This window comes from Sciurus carolinensis, chromosome 13, assembly GCF_902686445.1.
Source record: "Sciurus carolinensis chromosome 13, mSciCar1.2, whole genome shotgun sequence".
Taxonomy (NCBI): Eukaryota; Metazoa; Chordata; class Mammalia; order Rodentia; family Sciuridae; genus Sciurus; species Sciurus carolinensis.
The window spans coordinates 9,125,274-9,147,636 of NC_062225.1; the positions used below are offsets into that span (position 1 = coordinate 9,125,274).

General features: G+C 44.6%; 1 protein-coding gene across 8 annotated transcripts in view; it reads right to left on the reverse strand.

Annotated features, from left to right (window-relative positions):
- Positions 1-22,363, reverse strand: part of Tbc1d8 (TBC1 domain family member 8) — a 114,197-nt gene that overhangs the window by 56,374 nt on the left and 35,460 nt on the right. For 3 of the 8 annotated variants that reach the window (XM_047522048.1, XM_047522051.1, XM_047522050.1), the window contains one exon: positions 4,859-5,014. In XM_047522048.1, coding sequence (XP_047378004.1) covers positions 4,859-5,014 — 156 coding nt within the window. The other 5 variants (XM_047522049.1, XM_047522055.1, XM_047522052.1 and 2 more) reach the window with 4 other exon arrangements.

The window sequence follows — 22,363 nt, forward strand, 5'->3', positions numbered from 1 at the left end:
TTGTCTGACTGCTCAATGTTCATGAGCAGGCCTGTGCCCTGCCTTTTCACAAAGGACCCAAGAAATCTTAATTGTAACTACACATGCTCCTCAACTGACAACCGGGTTGTCTCCTAATAAACTCATCGGGAGATTGAGATTGCTATCGAAAAAGCCTGTATTTAATACCTAATCCACCAAGTATCACAGCTTAGCCTAACCTCCCGTCAACACGTTCAGAACACACCCATTACCTGCAGTTGGGCAAAACCATCCAATACAAAGCCTATGTATTATAAAGTGTTGAAGAGTTCACGTAATTTATTGCATACTATGCCGAAGTGAAAGGTCCAAGGTTTGTACGGCTATGCTTCCACATGACCGAGAAGTCCAAAAATCGTGAAGTCTGACCACGCAAAGTCAGGGGCCATCTGGACACGTCACTTTCCTTTGCCTTACAATCTTCAACAAGGGGCCTAGGCCACCTTCTTTGCATGCTTCCCCGCTATCTACCCACCATGCTTTACTGGGCACTGACTACATGCCCAGTGCTGTCCTGGGCACAGGAGGGATAGCAGCCAGAGAGACACTGGAACTTTTATTTCCATCAGGGAGGCAGGAAAAAAGAAGTGACCTGAGCGCCAGCAGGGAGTCAGCACAACGCGTGTCTGAGCTCCAGCCTGAAGGACGGGGCGTGCTCCTCTGTCTACACCCCAGCCACTCACTCAATGCTCACAACTTCTCTCTGCCTAAAGCAAGGCAACTGTAGCAAGCCTGGAGAGACTGTGGTCCATGTGAAATTAAAATAGTAATAACAACTTGTCTCCCTTCCAACCTGTTAGCCACAGATCTTTTGCCAAATAACACAGTTCACCCATGAAATAGCTTAACTCTCTCTTCCACCTAGTTTAAAAGAAAAAAAGTACTCTTAAGGCCCCCTCTACTTCTCTGTCCTGTCACACAGGAGCCTGGAAAAGACAGGGATCATCCTCACAGGCCGCTCTTCCCATTCCTACTCTTGAGCTGGTCCCACCCAGGGCCTTTCCTACCCTTTTTCTTTGTACTTCATTGGACACCCACATTCCTGGGCAGGGATCCTTTCTCAATGCTCAGCACACAATGAAGTATGAGGGCGAGTCAACGACATGCAAGACGCCCCAGTAACGCCTGCAGAAGTCGAAGCACCTCAGTCAACAGCACCAGCCCCAGAACAGAACGCACCATGCCTCCCATCCTCAACCCAGGAAGAGCACCCTGGAAAGAACAATTGGTTACTCAGAACCCGATGTCGGCAGGATGAGGGTGGAAAGCAAGCCACTGACAAACCTGGCCTGTGTCGGCCCAAGGCAAAAATCCAGCCAAGTGCAAACTACAGGAAGCAGAGCCTGGCTCAGAAGAAAGAGGGTCTGGCAACTAAGCCTGCCCAGAACTGCTGTCCCTGGGCATGGGTCACCAGGGAAGCTGTAGGAAACCTCCCAGCAGGCAATGTGTCAATCTATTTAAATCACTTTAGCAACAGGTGCACAGCCCTTCCACGCAGCCACTCCTCTTTCTCTGCTCTGTCTTCAAGGTCCTGTGCTCTCTGGGTTCCCCAGCCCTCTTCCCACCTGGACTTGTTACTTCATGGATCTGTAATGCTGGAGAGAGGAAGATGGCTGAACCCCCAACACCAAGCGGGTGTCTGGAGCCCCACAGGCACAAAACACTTCAAATGAATGACCTGTGGGGATGGCAAGTGTCCTGGAAATGGGATGTGAACAGATGCTTGATTGTTTTGAAAGTACTGAAAAATCAGAACCAATTAAGTATCTAATAAAGGACCAGATGAGTTAATCGAGCTACAGCCACAGGGTTGAATGCTATGCAGCTGTTAAGAACTGCATTGCATGGCTGTACATTTGAAGGGGTGGATTTAGGAACACAGCAGAGATTGCACTAACTCCCCACCCAGCCAACTCCCCAGAAGCCAAACTAGCAAGGACACAAACACTCAAATATTTGTATCAAGACCTGCAAATCCAGAGCAAGATCAACTCTTTTACCTAGCTTACAGCGGGCCTGGGAGAAACACAGGAGAGCATCCCACTTCCTTACCACACCCCACGCCTACACCAGCAGCAGACCAATCCTTTCTGCTCTGTCCCCAAGTTAAAATGTCCCACCACATTCCTGCCTCCATAGTGTCTGCAATAACAATGCAAGATGAGGAGAAGCAGCACAGCAAGCATACTGTCAACAGCAAGGGGACAGAAACACGAGAACAAAACGTCCTGAAGATGAGACACAACCCAGAAGGAAGTCAACACTCCAAGAAGAAAAGGAAATTCTCACAAATGCTTTGTGCTCCAAAGCAATTGACTAAGAACATAAATTTAACCAAACCGAACTCACAGATGAAATGAGGAAATAAAACATAACAAAGAGAATAAAGATGTAGGGCAATGAATTAAGGGTCAAAACAAAACTAGTAACTAAGATAATATTGAGGTAGAAAATAATATTGAAAGCTGTATTATTATCTCAATAAAGTTATGTACAGAAAGGCCAGTACAGATGAAAAGCATAAAGAAAAACAAAGAAACGAAATGCCAATAGTTAGCCAACATAAAATGTCTTTAAAATGGAGAATCCAACAACTAGAATGTAAAATATAATACACATGCAGAAAGACATGAGAAATTTCCCATGAGAAAATGATTAAAGATGTCAATCTGCAGGATGCCAGAACGCAGTCACAGAAAATGTTAACACATGCTTGTGGTTGTGACAGATTCTGATCAAGGTACTAAAGGTCAGTGACACAGGCAGTTGTATACAGTGAAAGCATATCGCCACAAGCTGCAGGGATCGAGGAGGTCCTGAGAGCAGCCTGATGATCCCCATGTAGCTGCCTCACATCCTGGAAGACCCCAGAGCAACAGCCACTGAGCTCTAGAGTGTAGCCCACCATGACCACGCCCAGCCAAGGCATCACTCAAGTCCAAAAGCAAGGGGCAGACATTGGCGCAGGTGAAAACATTCAGAGAACAGGACACTCATGAGACCAGTAGGAGAAAAAAAAAAAAAAAAAAACAGGAATCCAGCCAGTGAGGAGATGAACCAAAATAAAAGGTTCTGGATTGGGAGAGCCATAGCCGAGTAGAAGCATGAAAGACATGTTAACGCAGAGCTGAGACAATTACAGAAAACACACTTACAGGACAGAATGAGAATTACGACGTAAAATAATTTTTTAAGGTAAGAGGTTGGCAAAGCAGGAGAATAAGAATGCTGTACCCAGGTCCTGTAGCACGGGGATGTCCAAGAACACAGTCAAACCTGAAGCACTTTGTCTCAAATACCACGATGCTAACCTCACAATGCCTTCAAAAATCTCTTCCCTTGACCTCATGTGAACTTTTTAGAAAAATAATCTTTCTTGAGTTAAACACTTATTTGAAGTTTAATTTGGCTTTACTTCCATTTCTTTCCTTATATTGAAAATCAACTAAACTTAATACTTTTATTATAAACCAGAACTTGCAGAAAAGTAACTCGATATAACAGCACTTCTACCTGCCTTTGTAACTACCCTTGAGGCTACTTTGGATGGTTAGGATTTGTGGCAATGGATATTTTCTTTTATTCGGGGCGGGGCGGGGATGGGTGCCCGGGGATTGAACTCAGGGACATTTGATCACTGAGCCACATCCCCAGCCCTAATTTGTATTTTATTTAGAGACAGAGTCTCACCGGGTGGCTTAACACCTCGCTTTTGCTGGGGTTGGCACTGAACCCCCCCACCTCAGCCTCGAGTCACTGGGATTACAGGCATATGCCACCACACCCGGCTGGAGATTGTCTTCTTTATACTTTTCAATGTTGGTTTGTTTATATTGAGCATTCATATTTTTTATCACTTTAGATAAAAATAGGATGATTTCTCCTAATTAAAAACAAGAGGTACTGGGAAATGAAATTGACCACATTATGTTATGTGCATGTATGAATACGTCACAATGAATCTCAGGTAAAATTACAATGGAACACGAATGAAAAAAAAAATAGACTGGAAAAGAAACAAGGATACGTGAACAATGGTTAGGACTGGATGGGAGATGGGAATGAAAACCCTCTTCTTCGTGTGCTCTGTATTTTTCCAGGGGAAATTTTGCTAATACACAGGAGGTGATATTGGAAGTTTATGGTACCTAATAAAGTTTAAAAAAATGAAAACTTTTTCTGACTCTATACATACATGTAAACAGAAGATTAACACTGGATAAAGGGTTATGCATGATTTTTTCCCTACTTTTTATTCTCTGGAAAGTGAACACTTATTACAGGTGTAGGAAAAATAAAGACACGGTTTTGGGTTTATTTATAATAGAAGGGGCTTCTTGGGCTGTGATAATTCCAGGAACATGAGTAGCTACCAGCTAAGGCCCAGAAGGAACAGGAGCGTCAGGTGAAGGAGAAGGGGATTTCTAAACTTCCTCAGCACCCGGCAGCCCAGTGTCTCCTGGCACAGACATGCAACATGGGGTGGAGACTGCCCAAGTCGGACACAGCCCTTGGACTTTACCCCCGGCTATTACCACACATGCACATACCTGGGAAAACCCTGTTAATCAGACACCAAGACCGTAAAGGAAACGGCCACTTCATACCCAACAACACATGAGTGCCCTGAAACACACCCCTCAGAAGCCTGGCTCATTCACGCTCACAGCTCAGTGTGCTTCCGATCACTAAGAAAGAGGCAGACATGTGGAGGAGAGTCAGAGTTCCTGAAAGCAGGTGAGGCTCCCCGGGGGTTACCTGCAGGCTCACCAACATGCAGATGCTCGGCATGCTCAGACCTCAGGGTCTGGAACATTCCAACAGGAACAAGACTCACCAGTGGCTATGGCCCAGTAAACGTCTGATCCATTCAGTAACTCACCACATGCTATGGGAGAGTACACCTGTGAGCCGGGAACTTGAAGCAGAATTCGAAAGGGAGCGACCCGAGCGTTGGAATCCAGCACTGCATCCAGAGCGCCCACCAGGCGACCTTCAAGGCAAAAGAGAAGCAAACACACCTGTGAGCTCAGGGACGGGCAGACCCGCAGCCAGTGTGCAGCTGCCACTCCCACATGCGGAGGCAGCATGGACACTGGTGAGAGCCCAGGCACAGCTGCGACACCCTGCACAGTCAGAGCTCCACGGGGCCCAGAGCTCTAGCTTCCTCACACCCATTTCCCCAGCATCTGCTGTTGGAGTCAGACTACCCGATTGGAACCCCAGCTCTAACACTTTCAAGCTGTGTGGCCTTAGGCAAGTTACCGGATTTCTCTGTGCCCTGGTCTCTTTGGAAGATAAAGCAACCATGACATGCCTCCAAGGGTAATTATGGAAGTTAAGTCAACATTCAAAGTACTTAAGACTATTGCCAGGCCCTTCAAGCACCAGGTAAGTGTTGCCCGTTAGCATCCTCATCATATCCACATCTCACATGGAAGAATAATCCCTTTCTACTCCACAAAGGTACCCTGAGAAATATGACAACACATCCAAGACCCCGCAGGACAGAAGGCACAGGGAGCAGGTGACGGACTGGCATTCTGCTGTGATGAATGGCATCCTGAATCAATGGCAGGTGAACAAACCCACTCCCTCCTCCCTGGAGGAGCTGAAGCCCTCCACCGTCCTTTGTCCACGCTCCTTCACTACTAGGCCCCGAGAGGGCCCTGAGTGGCCTGAGGAGTTTACTTTGGTTTAAGACCCCAATGTTAAAGGAAGTTGAATCATTAAGGAGTACGTCACTAACCTGCCACCCCATCACCCCAGAGTGTGCAGCACGTTTCACACCAGCAGGGACGTGTGCTCACAAAACAGCGCACCCCACAATTCAGAAAGTTAACGCTGGGACATTCCTACCCTCTGCTCCTCAGATCCCGCCCGCTTCCAAGTGCCTCACAAACCCGTCCTAAGGGGAACGAACACGCTGCAACTCGGAAATGCATGGGATGTATCCACTTGTTCCTCCCGCCTTGGCAGCAGGGCACTCTGTCACTGGACGGCCCTCATGATCCCAGGCTGGCTGGGGCCTGCAGCTCTCTGCAGCTGCCCCACATCATAGAGGAACAGGGCACATCCCCTGGAAAAGATCCAAATTCAAAACTGCACGTACAGGGGCTGGGGCTGGGGCTCAGTGACAGAGCACCTGCCTGGCATGTGGAAGGCACTGGGTTCCATCCTCAGCACCCCATATAAATAAATAAAATAAAGGTCTATTAACATCATAAAAACAAATTTGAAAAACACCTGTTTGTACAGTTTCTACTGAACACGGGTTGCTTTTATACCTTTGTAGAATCAAAGACTCTAATCCAGCCCACAGGAGTTAAGAACTGCCTGTCTTATGACTCTACCACTTTGGACCTGTTCAGAATCACCCACTGCCTTGAGCCGTCATATCTCTCAAGACATCTTTGACTTCCATGAGCTTGGCAGTTTCAGAGATTACTGGTCAGTTCTTCAGCAGCAAATCCCAGTTTTGGCTTGCCTCATGCTGATTAGATTCAGGTTAAAGTCTTTGGCCAGCCTCACAGAAGTGATGCTATGCATCACATCCTCTCAGGTGGACACAATTTCAACTCCTTCCACTCCTGGTGATGTTCACTTGGTCTCTTCAGTTAGTGGCTGCTAGGCCTCTGCACCATAAAGTTATTCCTTTTTTAAAAAATGTTTTAGATGTTGACAGACCTTTATTTTAGTCATTTATTTATATGCAGTGCTAAGAATCGAATCCAGTGCCTCACACATGCTAGGCAAGTGCTCTACCACTGAGCTACAACACCAGCCCCTAAAGTTATTCCTTTATCCCTTGTAATTGACAAGTCTCCTACAGAGAAACTATACAGTTATGTAAATTTCCCATTCCTCAAAGTTTCAATTTATTCACTTTTATTGTTATGGTCTCATCTTTCTTGCTTTTATTGAATGAGTAATAATTCATTACTCTTATTTATTTGGATGTTCTCATTGTCCCAGGTTTGGCAGGTAGGAATCCCTTCAAGCTGGGTTCTGAGTCCTTTGGACATGTACTCATGGTTTTTCATATTGTGGGGCACAGTAACATATTCCAACATCATTTTGTACTTTCCCTGCTCCAACCCTGAAATCAGACATTTTTCCCAGGAATTCTATGTCCTTCCCTGAGGACTGCTACACAAAAGACTCTGTCATTCCAGTGGCATGGGAGGCTGAGGCAGGAGGATTGGGAGTTCAAAGCCAGCCTCAGCAACCTAGCGAGGCCCTAAGCAACTTAGCAAGACAGTGTCCCAAAATAAAAAAAAAATTAAAAGGGCTGGGGATGTAGCTCATTGGTTAAGCAGTCCTAGGTTCAATTCCCAGTCCAAAGTAAAAATAGAAAGCAGGTATCTGGGAGCTCATTGCTAATGGGATATCCCCAGGACCTCTCTTGAAAGAGCTAGGTCTGTGTGTGCACATATGACTCATGTATTTACAAACAGGCACACACACCTCTAATGCAATGACATCGTCTGTGTGTATACATAGTCAACACACAGAAAAACTGAGTTCACACCGATGCCTCCTGCAACCCACTCCCCATGTTCATTTTCCCTGTTACAGCTCTCTTCTCCAACAGAGAAGCCCAGCCTCCACCACCCTTGATAGATTTGCTTGCAGATCAACCCTCTTGCTACCAACCTCCGCCCACAGGCGACACCCTCCTCACCCTGTGCTCTATGTGCCCAGATGCCTGGCACCTACATCTCCCTCACCTGCCCTACGGGATGACTTTTCCCAGCAGAAGGAAGGAAGGACATATGGGTTTTTATAGCAATTACTCCTTTGGCTAGTCTCCTGTCCCCTTCTGGGTTTGTTACTGGGTGTCAGATGACGGTGGGGGGCGGAGGGACAGGAAGGCTGTCCTGTCTACTGGATGGAGAGCTGACACTTAATACAGAACCCACAGGCAGCTTAGGGGAGCTCAGTGGAAGAAAACAGCAGGCTGGGGTAAGGGCATTTAAGGCTGTGTATTCAAAAGACAGGTGAAATGCCATGTTTGTCTAGCAAAGATAAAAAATCCTGGTGGAGACACCGAGGAAGACTAGAACGGAGCCCATCCCAGGAGGCGCTTCTCACACATCTCTGACAGAACCCATGCAGACTTTGTAACAGCAGCCTGGGGGACTCTAGGTGACATGGAAAGAAGAGAACAGGGAGGGTGTGCAGCGCCTGGACAGCCACAGAGGGGTGCTGAGTTCTGATGCAGAGTGGGGATTTCTCTCACGTGCTTCTGGAAAGGTCTGGAGGTTTGGGTCAACCCAGACCCTTCAACTGGTGGGCAGGTGGGCAGGGCAGCAACCAAAAAGCCACAAGGGGACTTCCAGCTTCAGTTCCAGCATGCAAAGAGCTTGGGAAGCACCCCTCCCATAAATACCAGCAGAGGCCAAGCAGGCTGCAAATCACAGGCTTTTCTTGGACTCATCAGAGAACTGAGGTCATGGGTCAAAACATAACCCCCAAAGCTAAAGCGGCACAGGTAATCCGAGGGACACAGCTGGGACCTGCTCCCCCAGTGCTGAGGTCATGAACTGCAGGACACTTGAGTCCTGAGTCTCACTGCGTGGGGGCCTGACTGAAAGAGAATAAGAAAGCCCTGGTGCTGCGATCTTAAGGGACCCCAAGGCAGCACAGGTGTTCTCACCAGAACCCCACCAATTCCCACTGAAAGACCCCAGGGACACCTGCCCAGCTCTCTGGACAAGGGAAGAATAAGGCCATGGGGCACCCTCAGGGCCTCACCCCAGCTGGGGAAAGGCCTTCTCTGGCTCCTGTGTCCCCTCTGGCTTTCCTGTCCCCACAGGGGTGGGAGGGAGAGGCTAGGAAACACTTGGGAAGGTCAGGCCAGGGTCACAGGTCCACTGATGACTGAGATTGATTAATGATTCTAGGACCTTCCCCCTTGCCAACAGCAAAAGCTCCAGGATAAATGAGAGCACATGACAGCTCAAAGAGCAGGGAGACTGGGAGGTTCTTAACCCAGGGACAGAGGGGAGACCCTACCAGGGACATGGAGGAATGTCAGGCCTCTGGTACCTTCAGCTACAGTAAACTGCAAAGACCAAGTCCCAGCAGAGTAGCAAAACACACACGGAAGATGATTTCCTCAGTTCTTATTATTTATATACATGTATAAAAAGTTCTTTATTTTATATATATATATATATATATATATATAAACATGCCAGCAGGCAAGGAAAAACACATTATTAAAAGATAAAGCATGCATCAGAATGAGACACAGATATGACAGATCTTGGTACTTTGAGAAAATTTTTTAAATAATTGTGATTTATAGGTGAAAGGCTCTAAAGAAAAGGTATAGAGTATGGAAGACTAGGTCATGAAAGCAGAGAGATGGAAACTCTAAGAAATGAAAAACAAAATAAATAGAAATAAACAAAAATGAAGAAGGTCCTTGATGCCTCATCAGTAGACGGGACAGTCAAGGAAAGAATCAGTGAACTTGAAGACAGATCAACAGAAACTCCCACTGAAAAGCCAAGAGAGAGACAGAGATACAAGAAGCACAGAATATCTGACTGCTGTGGATAATTCCCAAAGATATAAGAACCCCAAACTGGAAAAACAGGAGAAGAGGAAAGCAATCATGTGAAGAAACAGTGGCCAAGAATTTTCCAAAAATTAATGAAACACCCCAGATCACAGATCCAAGAGGTATAGAGAACACCAAGCAGATAAATGTAAAAAAAAAAATTTTTTTTAATCTACACTGAGTATCATATTCGAATTGCAAAAACCAAAAAGAAAATCTTTAAAGAAGTTGGGGTGTGCAGCAGACAGCCCAGGAAGAACACGGTAATTACAGCAGACTTCTCCAAGCATGCTCTTAAAGTGAATTGAAATAAAATGTTGAAAGAAAGGAATCAACAACCAACAATAAATCTATATGCAGTGGATTTTTTTTTTTTTTTGGATACTTGGTATTGAATCCAGGAGTGCTCTACCACTGAGCCACATCCAGTCCTTTTTATTGTTCGAGACAAGGATTCAATAAATTGCCGAGGCTGGACTCAAACTTGGGATCCTCCTGCCTCCTTCACCCAAATTGGTGGGATTACAAGCATGGACCACCATATCAGGCTGGGTCCAGGGAAATTATCCTTCAAAATTGAAAAAGAAAAACTTCCTTGAACAAGAAAAGGAAATTCATTTCCAGCAGATCTAACCACCAAGTTATTCAGACAGAAAGAAAATGACATAGAAAGGTCAGTAACTCAGAGCTACATAAAGATGTGTATCTGAGAGGAAATAAATGAGGGTAAAATAAAATTTCTTATTTTTCCTATTCCTAATTAATCTAAAAGAAATGTTTAAAGGGTTAATAAAAATTTATTGAGTGATTACAATATGTAAATAAGTGAAATGAATGACAACAATGTCATAAAAGATGAGAGAGGAAGATCCAAGATGGCGTAGTAGAGGGAGGCTGCATTCCTTGTCACTCCATATCGACTACTTTTTGAGTGTAGATTGCGCACTGACTAGCACCTATCATCCACCATTTGCCTGCTTCTTGCCTGCCCACCACCCACCATCTGAGGTCCACCTGCTAATCGTCCACCGGTAGCCAGCAGACCAACTGCAGACCACCAGTGAATCGCCAGCTGCCTGATGTTGTCTGGAAGTCCACTGTCACAGTGGATCTGCCGCCATTTTGAGACAACAGCCAGGACCTGTAGGACCCTCGGTCGCACTAACCAAAACCCACCTCCACAAACCCTCAGCCCAACCGACCACTCCCTGCCGCTAGGACCCCCAGATCAACTGTGCCCCACCGCCAGGACCCCTCAACCAGACAGACCACACACCCCCCTGCAGGACCCCTGTCTGACCAACCACAACCCGCCTCCAGGACTGCCAGCCAACCACACCCACACCCCCGAGCTGCAGCTCCCCATTTGCCAACACATTTGGAGGCCAGAGTGGCCATCTTGGATTATCCTGGAAGTGGTAGCTCCCACCTTTAGGTGGGGCAACTCCCATCCCGAGGCGCCTGCTAGAGACTTGAAGCTCATTGTCAGGTACCTCTCATATATCAGGCTACTGAAGACTGGGAGGTTATATGACTGTTATAGTGTAAACTTTTTTTTTCTTTTTCTCCTTTTTAAAAATTTTTAAGTTTTTATTTCTTTACTTTTCTCACTCTATTTTCCTTTTGTTTACCTGTTTCCTCAGTCTCTTTCTCCCTTTTCTCATGCTAACAACCAACTTCTTGTGATTACACTTTCACTCTTTCTACAATCTAGAACTTCTATATATTCTTTTCTTATCCCATTAACAGCTACATCCTACATCCCTCCCCATCCTCCAATGTGCTCCATTAGAAACTGTGGACCTTATTGCAAATCTATTTGTTATACTGTAGGTAATAATTAAACTCACTCTGTTTATTATGACAATATTGTTCATGTCTTCATAGGGGCTATTTGGCTTAGGGCTGTATATTGTCTGTACTGGGCACTGTTAATATTAATCTCCCCCTTAAAGAAAAGGTTTTGGAGACCTATAGGGTCACTAAAAGCCTACAGAAGGGAAACTACAATACCCCAGATCTGCACTGCTAGAGAGGAAGATACATGAACAACATGAAAAAACAAGGGAAGAAAATGATCCAAATAGAATCTATATTAATAGAATCCAGTGACAGCACGGTAGAAGAAATGTCAGAAAAGGAGTTCAAAATATACATAATTAAAATGATTCATGAAGCAAAGGATGAGATAAGAGAGCAAATGCAGGCAATGAATGATCACTCCAATAAGCAGTTGAAAGAGCAACTGCAGGAAGCAAAAGATCATTTCAACAAAGAAATAGAGATTCTAAAAAAAAAAAAAACCTGAAATCCTTGAAATGAAGGAAACAATAAACCAAATAAAAACTCAATGGAAAGCATCACCAACAGACTAGGCCACTTGGAAGACAGAACCTCAGACAATGAAGACAAAATATTTAATCTTGAAAATAAAGTTGCCCAAACAGAGAAGATGGTAAGAAATCAGGAACAGAATCTCCAAGAACTATGGGACATCATGAAAAGACCAAATTTAAGAATTATTAGGATTGAAGAAGGCACAGAGATACAAACCAAAGGAATGAACAACCTATTCAATGAAATAATATCAGAAAATTTCCCAAGCCTAAAGAATGAAATGGAAAATCAAATACAGGAGGCTTACAGAACACCAAATGCACAAAATAACAACAGATCCACACCAAGGCACATTATAACGAAAATACCTAATGTACAAAATAAAAATAGGATTTTGAAGGCTGCAAGAGAAAAGCATCAGATTACATGTAGGGGGAAACCAATACAGATATCAGCAGATTTCTCAGCCCAAACCCTAAATTAAGCTAGAAGGGCCTGGAACAACATATTTCAAGCTCTAAAAGAACATGGTTGCCAACCAAGAATCCTACACCCAGCAAAATTAACCCTCAGATTTGAAGATGAAATCAAATCCTTCCATGATAAACAAAAGTTAAAAGAATTTACAAATAGAAAGCCTGCGCTGTAGAATATTCTCAGCAAAATAAAAGATAAGAGAGGATCAGGGAATACTATTATGTCTGCATCTCAGCCATGCATGGTGGTACACACCTATAATCTCAGTGGCTCAGGAGGCTGAGGCAGAAGGATCACTAGTTTAAGGCCAGACTCAGTAACTTGGTGACGCCCTAAGCAACTCCAAGGCCTTGTCTCAAAATAAAAAATAAAAATGGACTGGGGACATGGCTCAGTGCTTAAACACCCCCAGGTTCAATCCCCAGTATGGAAAAAAAAAAAAGATATCTACACTTCATGTGATAGGCATAATATTTGAAGGTAGATACAGATTAATCTGGAAATTAAGTTCCAAGCCATAAACAATTACTATAAATTCTTTTCAAGCTATTGTTGTTGGCAAACTAACAAATAAATGGAATCACCAAGCATTCAACTGATAAAGAAGTCAGGAAAAGAGGTTCAAAAGAAAAAGAACAAAGCAACAAACAGAAAACAGTTACAAACATGGTAGAGATTCATCTAACAATGCCGACAATCACTTTGTATGTGAATGATCTAAATACACCAACCAAAACCACCCAGTAATTTTCAGAATAGATTTAAAAAAAAAAGAAGAAGAGAAAACTGAGGCCCACAAGAAACCCATGTCACAGTCATGCAAGGTAAAAGAAAAGGGGTGGGGCTAGGGACGTAGCTCAGTGGCAGAGTGCTTGCCTAGTATGCCCAACGCCCTGAGTTCAGTTGTCTGTACCACAAAAAAATTCCATAGCAAACAGAATCCACCAACATATAAAAGAAATATGTCATGACCAAGTGAGACTTGCACCAGGTATACAAGAATCATCCAGCATTCGAAAATTAATTGCTATACTACATCACAACAGACTGAAATAGGAAAAAAAAAGATCACACAATCATTCCAATTGATACACAAAGCATTTGACAAAAATGGAACACCCATTCATGATTAAAGGAAAAAACCAGAGCAAACTAGGAATCAAGAACTTCTCTAACTTGATAATATCATTTACCTTCTCCCCCCAAAAACCCCTACAATTAACATCATACTTACGGAGAAACTCAACACTTTCCTGATAACCAGGAACAAGGTAAAGACAACTTCTCCTATCACTCCTATTCAACATCACACTGAAAGATCCAGCTAATGTGCTAAGACAAAAAGAGGAAACAGAAGGTATACAGATAGAGAAGGAAATAAAACTTTGTTCAAAGATGACATGTTTTTCTCTAAAACAAAAAAAATCAAGAAAAACTTAAGGAACTAAGAAGCACAGCAGAGCTGCAGGGCACAAGGATAACATGACCACTGCTTTCCTACACTCCAGCAAAGGATGGCCAGAATTTGCGGGATGGCGGGGGGGTGAATTAGACACCATTGACAGTAAGAAATACTGTTGTCAGGCACAGCCTAAGTAAATATGCACAGGATGTATACGCATAAATCTACACGACTCTGATGAAAGAAATCAAAGAAGATCGAAATAGAGATACTCCATATTCATAGGTTGGAAGAGTCAATACTGTTAAAATGTCAATTCCTCCCATCTTAAATTATGATTCCAATGTAATCCCAATAAAAATCCCATCATGCTATTTTGGAAATACTGACAACTCATTACAAAGTTTATTTAAAAAAATAAATAAATAAAGACCTAGAAGAAGGAACCACAATATTTAAGAAAAACAAAGCTGGAGGAACCACACTACATGATTTCAAGGTTTACTACAATGCCACAGTCATCAAGACAGTGAGCTGCCAGCAGTAGAATAAATGCAGGTGAGTGGACCAGCGCAGAGCCCAGAGGCAGACTGACAGGTCAGACAGTCTTTAACGCAGGAGCAAAGGCACATCAACGGGGATGGATAACATTCAAGAAAGGGCGCTGAACAATTAAACACCGGCATGCAAAAGCCAAACAATGAACCTAGAAACAGACCATAGCCCTTCCATAAGGGCCAAATAATGACTGAAGCAGATCATAGACCTAAATATGGAAAACCATAAAACGTCTAGAAAACAACATAGAAAGCCTAGATGACCAGGAGCATGGAGATGACATTTTGGAAATGACCTCAAAAGCATTCCTGAAAAAGATTCCTGAAAAAAATGTTAAACTTTATTAAAGTGAAAAACTTGCTCTGAGGATACTTCAGCAAATGACAAGCCACTGAGAAACTATTTATGTTATATCCACCTGACAAAGGTCAAAGAATTCTTAAAACTCAACAATAAGAAAACAAACAATTGAATTAAAACGAGGCAAAAGACTCCTCACTGTGGAAGCTGTGTGGATGATAGAGAAGCATGTGAAGAATTGCACAGTTTGTCACTAGGGAATTACAAGTTAAAATAAAATATACCATTATATGTCTGATAGAATGGCCACAATCCAAACACCCAGCACCACCAATTGGTGGTGAGGGTGTGGAACTTGTTCGCTGCTGTTGGAAATGCAAAATGGGGCAGCCACTTCTGAAGACAGCGGGATACGTCTCACAGAACTCAACAGTCTTATCACTCCATTCTGCAATCCCACCCCGAGGTGTTTGCCCAACTGATATGAAAACCTACATCCACAGAAAACCCTGCACATGAATGTTTATGGCAGCTTTATCCAAAATTATCCAAAAGAGGAATCACCCAAGATGTCCTTCAACAGCTGAACAGATAGCCAACTGGCGAACGTCCATTCAATGGATTGGTATTAAGTGGTAAAGAAGCATCCCTCGTGAAAGAAAGGAAGAAAATGCAGATTGCTAAGTGAAAGGAACCCTCCCCAGAAGGCTACGAAACACCTGGCTCCAATGATTCTCAAATAATGCAAAAGGGAAACTATGGCAAGGATAGAAATATCAGTGGTGGCCACCAGAGAGAAACTGAATTCATCCCACGTGGGGATTTTAGGGCAGCGATGATGCAGTTGTGGATATTATAATTGCAGATATTTGGCACTATGCATTTGTCAAAAGTCACGGAGCTTTATGGCCCAAGGAGTGATCCTTAATGATTGCAAATTATGGGGGGGAAAGTTATTTAGGTCATCATGGGATTCCCAGATTTAATGCAGCAACCTAACCACACAACAGATGTACAAACCACCTCACTGAGGCAGGTGGGGAGAGAGCGTATTCATGTAAGTAAACTTTGGAAAGAAATGGCATCTATAGAAAGAAAAGTAAAGACATGTACTGACATACAGTACTCCATGAGGTACAAACTAACAATTTGATACTACTACATACATGCACTAGAAATGAACAACTAAGAAAAATGACAGCACAGAGAGAGCCAGGTGTCTCACTGCGGAAGGGAATCAGTGATCTGTAGGGTAATATATGGGAGCTGGAGATGTAGTACGGATTCACGTTCAGCTGATGGTAGATACAAAGGTTACCATGAAAATTAGTTTTGGCTGTCAACTTGACTAAGGAATGCTAAGGGAGCTGGTAAAGCAATAATGGTGGGCATAACTGAGGATGTTTCCAGAAGAGAATAGCATTTGAGTCAGTGGCCTGAGGAAGAAAGACCCACCCTCAGTGTGGGTGAGCAGCATCCAATCAGCTGAGTGGCTTCATAGAACAAAAAGGCAAAGTGAATTCTCTCTTCTGGAGCCAGGTTAGCCTTCTCCTCCTGCCCCTGGACGTCAGAGCTACTGGTTCTCTGGCCTTTAGACTCCAGGATGCGCCAGCGACCTCAGAGGTTCTCAGACCTTTTGGCCTCAGTCTCATCAGCTTTGCTGGTTTTCCAGCTTGTAAGGGCCTATTTGGGGCTTCTCAGCTTTCATAATGGTGTGAGCCAATTACCCTAATAAGTTCTCTCTTCCCACCCCGCCCCGACCCCAGAGTCATGTGCCATGTGACATTTTCATCATCGACTGGCCATGTATACCAGGGTGGTCCCATCACATCATAATGGAGCCAGAAAAGTCCTATCACCTGGCAAACACACAGACGTAGAGGCAGCAAGAGAAAATTCAGTGGCGGATTCAGCAGAAGCTTTTACAGACCTCAACAAGTCCCTCCAAGTCTGAAACCTTGGACCCCAACACTGAAAGGTTTTCACTAATAGAGCAGAACGTTCAAGGTACGCTACCTTCTCACAAGCAAATCCATGCTGCACAAAAGAAACAGCAAACCACCATGGAGATATTTCTGAAAAGACAGCCCCTCAAGATGAGCCTCAGGCAGGTCTTTCAGGAAGAATTCTAGAAGGTGGTGTTGCTACCATAGCAGGTGACAGTTCAGTGCACATTACTGCCTCTGGAGACCTTCCAGAGGGGCAAGATAGAGATAGAAGATGGTAACCCTGGCTCTGCATAGACCATGGCTGATGTGTGTGTTTGTGTCTTAGCTTAACAAGAGTCTAAAAGGTACATAGATAGGAAAAACTTTATATTTTTGTTTATGTATGTATTTACTTATTTGGGGGCACTGGAGATTGAACCCAAGGATGCCTTCACACTGAGCAATATCCCCCAGTCCTTTAAATTTTTGAGATAGTATCTCACCAGATTGCCCAGAATAGGCTCAAATTTGCAATCCTCCTGCTTCAGCCTCCCAAGTTGCTGGGATGATAGGTGGACACCACTGCACGCAGCCAGGAAAAAACTTTTACGCAGAGGACATAAAGAATTCTGTACACCTGCACAAGTGTGTTTGTAAGCCAAGTTATTACAAAGGGTCAAAAAGTTTAAGATACATGAAAGTTTAAAAGTAAAACTCATAGTAAGCTAAGCTTAATTTGTTGAAGAAAACGCTTTGGGATCAATTTAGCATGTGCACCATGTCCCTAAGGTCCTCACATCCCTGCCACACAACTCACTGATCATGTGACAGAGCACCTTCCAGTCCTGCAAGCTCCATTCACGGCACCAGCCCTAGGCAGAACGCACTCTGATACATCATATATAGATGGAACACATGTTTTCATTCTTCTGTACATGATATATATAGTTATATATGTACAGAGGGTAATAATGTCTGATTCATTCCATTCTTCTTACCCCTCTACACCCTTCCCTCCCTTCACTCCCCTCTACCTAATCTAAAGTAACTCTATTCTTCCTTAGCCCTCACTTAAATTGCGAATTAGCATCCACATAAAAATGTGGTGTATATACATATATGTATACACACACATATATAATGGAATATTACTCAAACTTAAAGAAGAATGAAATTATGGCATTTGCCGGTAAATGGAGGGAGTTGGAGAATATAATGTTAAGCAAAATAAGTCAATCCTAAAAAACCAAAGGTCAAATGTTTTCTGATATCTGGATATTAATTCACACTATATTTTTACTGGATCTTTTTCAACATTTAAATAGGTTTAGATACACAATTACCATTGTGTTACAATTACAAATGGTATTCAGTACTGTAAAATGTTGTCCAAAAGAGGCAATAAACTATGCTACACAGCCTAAATGTGTAGTAGATGATACTATCTAGGTGTGAATACTCTAAGATAATCACACACCAAAACTATCTAATCATGCATTTCTCAGCACACAATGCCATCGTTAAGCAACACAAGACTGTGTGTGTGTGTGTGTGTATGTGTTAGTTCTACTGGCACTGTCTCTGGAGAACCCTAATATAGTTATTTAAGGAAACATTTCCAGATATGTTTAAGTGTAGGTGCACATGTGTATATGTCCTCCCTCTCAGCTGCGAAGGCTCAGAAGCAAGGAGCGCACGAAGCTTCCAGATGTTTCATGCTACCACTCTCCAATAAAAAGAACCAGGGGCCCTTGGGGGAATGGTTTGTTCTGGGAATAGAGCAGGAAATACAGAAGATGAGCCTGGAACATTCTGTAGTGGCAGAAAGTAGGAGTGCTACACACACACAGCCGGTGGCATGGAAAGTGGGGTGAGTGACTACAGTGGAGAAACCCGACATGTCACCCAGGTGACCCAGGTCAGGATCCACAGTGCGAGTTGTGGTGACATAAGCCTTGATATACAACGTTGAGAGAAGCACTTGAGCTCCGTGGTCTTCCATCCAAAACCCCCATTCCTGTCCATCACAAGAAAAACCTCAAACGAACCCAACCCAGGGACATTCTACTAAATACATGAGTAATCCTCAAGATTGTCAAGGTCATCCAAAACAGGGAAAGTGTGAGAAACCAAGATGACAACTATGTCCTGTGTTATCCTGAATGTTCTCCTCATCCTGGAACAGCAAGAAACTAAAAACAAATTTATTATCTTACAGTTCTGTGGCTCAGAAGCCTGACATGGGTCACCACTGAGCTAAGATCAAAGTGTTGACAGGTGCGTTCCTTTTGGGAGGCTCCAGGCAAGAATCCACTTGTTGTCTTTTCCAGCATCCAAGGCCACCCACTGCACTTGGCTCCAGGTCCTTTGCTCCATTTTCAAGGCCAACACATCAGGCCAACTTCCTCCCACACTAGCATCTCTGAGCCTCTCTGCTGATCCCTCTTGCAGATGTATGAAGCTTGGTAATTATACCGGTCACCTACAGATGCCAGGATAGCTCCCTGTTTTAAAGCCGTTGGTCTGTAACCTCAGTTCCACCTGTGGCCTTAATTCTCCTGTGTCACATAACCTAAGTCAAGGGATGCAGCCATGATTCTGCTGCTGCAGTAATGAACCAACGTCAGTTGTTCACTAACTGCAACAGCTACACCATACTAGTACATCAAGAGGAGAATCTGGGGGTGGGCATGCAAGAACTTTCTGTACTAATTATCACAATTTTTCTGTAAATCTAACACTATTTTTTTTAAAAAGGTTGATTTCTTAAAGTGACATACAGACAAGAACACAAAGTACCTGCAGGGACCCAAGAAAGGGTAGGAGCACTCAGGGTGGAGCCACCCACTGACCTAGGGACCAAATCACAGAAAAGATGCAAAACAAGTAGGCAGCGCAATGAGAGTTCTCAGCAGCCATCTGGAGGTCAAGCAAAGAGCCCCGGGAAAGGAAAACTAGGAAGGAAAAGCTCTGAACTTGTGGTCAAATGAACAACTACTAGAAACACAGCTGCTAGAAAATGGGGCAGGATGTCTGCAAACTTCCGATGGGTCAGAGACCATGAAAATATCTGCACAAGAATTAATCAGTTCTAAGGCAAAGTGTGAATGCGTGGCTCCCGACAGCGGTACCCGCCCTGCTGGGTCCCTTCATAAGGGAACTGAGATGACCACACGCTGATGTCTTCTGGAAATATCAGCAGGCTAATGAGTAAGAGTAGCTCTGGAATACTGTGGTCCTACCCATCGGATCCTCACAAGCCCTCTGTGTGGCCGGGATGAAGCAGCTGAGGCTGAGCACCCAGTGGCGACGTTACACCTCCCACCTCCAGATGCCAAGCCCACAATCTCCTCCACTGGGTGAGGACTGTTGAAAGACAGGGCGATGGCCATTTTTAGAAACAATCCTTCATCCACGAACCTGCACTTCCATCTATATTCAGACTAGCTGTTTCCTAACAAGCACAAACCGGCAAACTCTTCATTGCGACTCCAGGGACAAGCCCCCTCCCAGAGCTGCCGGGCAGTTCGCAAGGTGCCCTCTGGTTTTCCCCTCAGCAGCAGCTCCATATGGTTTGTCTGGCGCTGCAGGAAAATCCTCCTGGCGTCCCAGCGAGCACAACACTCCTATTTTTAGGCTCTTAGAATAACAACCCTGGCTGAGATAAATGTCGAGTGACAAGCTTTTAAAATTAGGGCCCAAATAAGGGGCTTACTAATAATGTGTTCCCAAGCAAGGGTGCTGCAATTCTTCCACCCTCACTGGATGAGATGTGCGTGGATGGAACCAGGCTCAAATGATAGCCACTCACATGTGACCAACAGCGCCCTCGCAGAAGCCTTCCCAAGGCTTCGTGGTTTTTAAAACCAGTGTTGAGCCTTGTACTGACCACGGGCAGCAGTGGCAAAGCTCTCTGCTATTACCAGAAACAGCACCCCAGGGGACAAAACCCTTTAAAAACAACGGCAGTGCTCACTGCGCACACAAGAGGCATTCCAATCAAAGTCAGGAAGCCAGAAGTCTCTTCTCTTGCTCTGCCCTTGTCCTGGGGAAAGCAGGTCTTCCTCAACAGCTCGGGGCTCAGACACATCTGCCTGTGCCGCCCCTTGATGGAGACCACAACTCAAGGGCTTCTCAAGGTCATACATCAACATCAAGTGCACCAGCACTCGCAGGGCACCTGGGGAAAACAGGATGGCAAAGACCTTCGTCTCTGTATTCCGCTGTTGGCTTTGCCTGTTGCACTGTGTTTGCAGATCAGGGGACAAAAAGCAAATCTAAAACAAGAGGGGTGGGTGTGTGCAAGGCCCTTGGTTCCACCCGCAGTTCATGTGCATGACACATACCTATCCAAGACTCGGGGTTGGGGGAAAAAAACTTCATTCTTGTGAAGTCACAAAAAAATCGAAATGATCCCATCAAGTCGCTTCTACTGACTATCTGAAAGAAACTGGAATATTTCCACTCTCAACAAGAGGGTCCTTCCAATTCCAAGGCAAATGCATCATCCATATGACTAAACTTTGAATTTTTTTCCTTGGGTGTGAAGCCCTCGTGGTTCCCACACATCTCCACTAAGCCAAGAGCTGACAGCGCTATTTTCAGAAGTGCGGCCAGGGGTGGGCTTGGCTGCTCTGCAATGGACCCCTCATGAATGCAACTCTCACAGCCCAGGTGATCCCGTGTCCCTCTCGTGAGTCAAAGTAAACCACAAATGCCTGAGGCTGTGACAGTGTGCGCGTTAAGTAAGGAGCACCTCAAGGTCAATCCAAGGGAGGGACTCTGACCCTGGCCTCAAGAACAGGACAGGCGGTCAAACACATGCCGCCGCCCAGATACGTGGGAACAAGGGCATCCGTGCCTTTGCCCTCTGCTTTCTCAGGAAATCAAGAGGACGGCAGCAGCTGCCAATCCCTCAGTCATAGGGAATTACGCTGCCCAGACTGACTATCCTGCTCCCGATGCAATTAGGGGAGACACTCTGGGGTGTCTTCATTCAAAATGAAAGTTACTAGGGATAGTTTTGCAGAACAAAAAGGATTCTGCAGATGGACGGTGGTGAAGGTAACCCAACAACAGGCACATGTTTAACACCTCTCCTGTACAGCTGAGTGTGTTATGATGGTGGGTTTTTATTTATACTATACTAGACTATGATTTAAAAAAAAAAAAAAAAAAGGGGGCTGGAGAGATAGCTCAGTCGGTAGAGTGCTTGCCTTACAAGGACAAATCCCTGGGTTCAATTCCCAGCACCACAAAAAAAAAAAAAAAAAAAAAAAAACTGAAATTCTAATGGCCAGGGCTTTCTGCAGTTGGGCTCTAAAAGCCGATATAAAATTTTCCTAAGTCCATTCCCCAAGTGAGGAATCATAAATATATCTGAACTTAAATGTGCCCTGAATTCACACTGCTCGTGCTTCAAAAATTCCTCCAGGTGCTTGTAATTAACCCTGGATGGGGACCAAGTTGTCTGCTTTGCCTTCGAGCGAACACAGAGGTCCTGCTGCACTGACCTCCTAAGCAGGATGACATCAATGCTCAGAACACGAAACTGCAGAGCACAAAGACTCGGCCAGGAGAGCCGATTCGAACACGGGGTCTCCGTGCCATGCTGCCACCTGTGGCTGTGAACGTGAGGAGCGCGATCCTGGAAGCACTGGCTGGCATCACCACTGCCTGGCCTCCGCTGCGCTCAGGCTGTCCTCTGGCATGACGATCACGCAGAGCGATCACATTTCTTGTTATGAGGAGGATCACTCCAGCCTATGA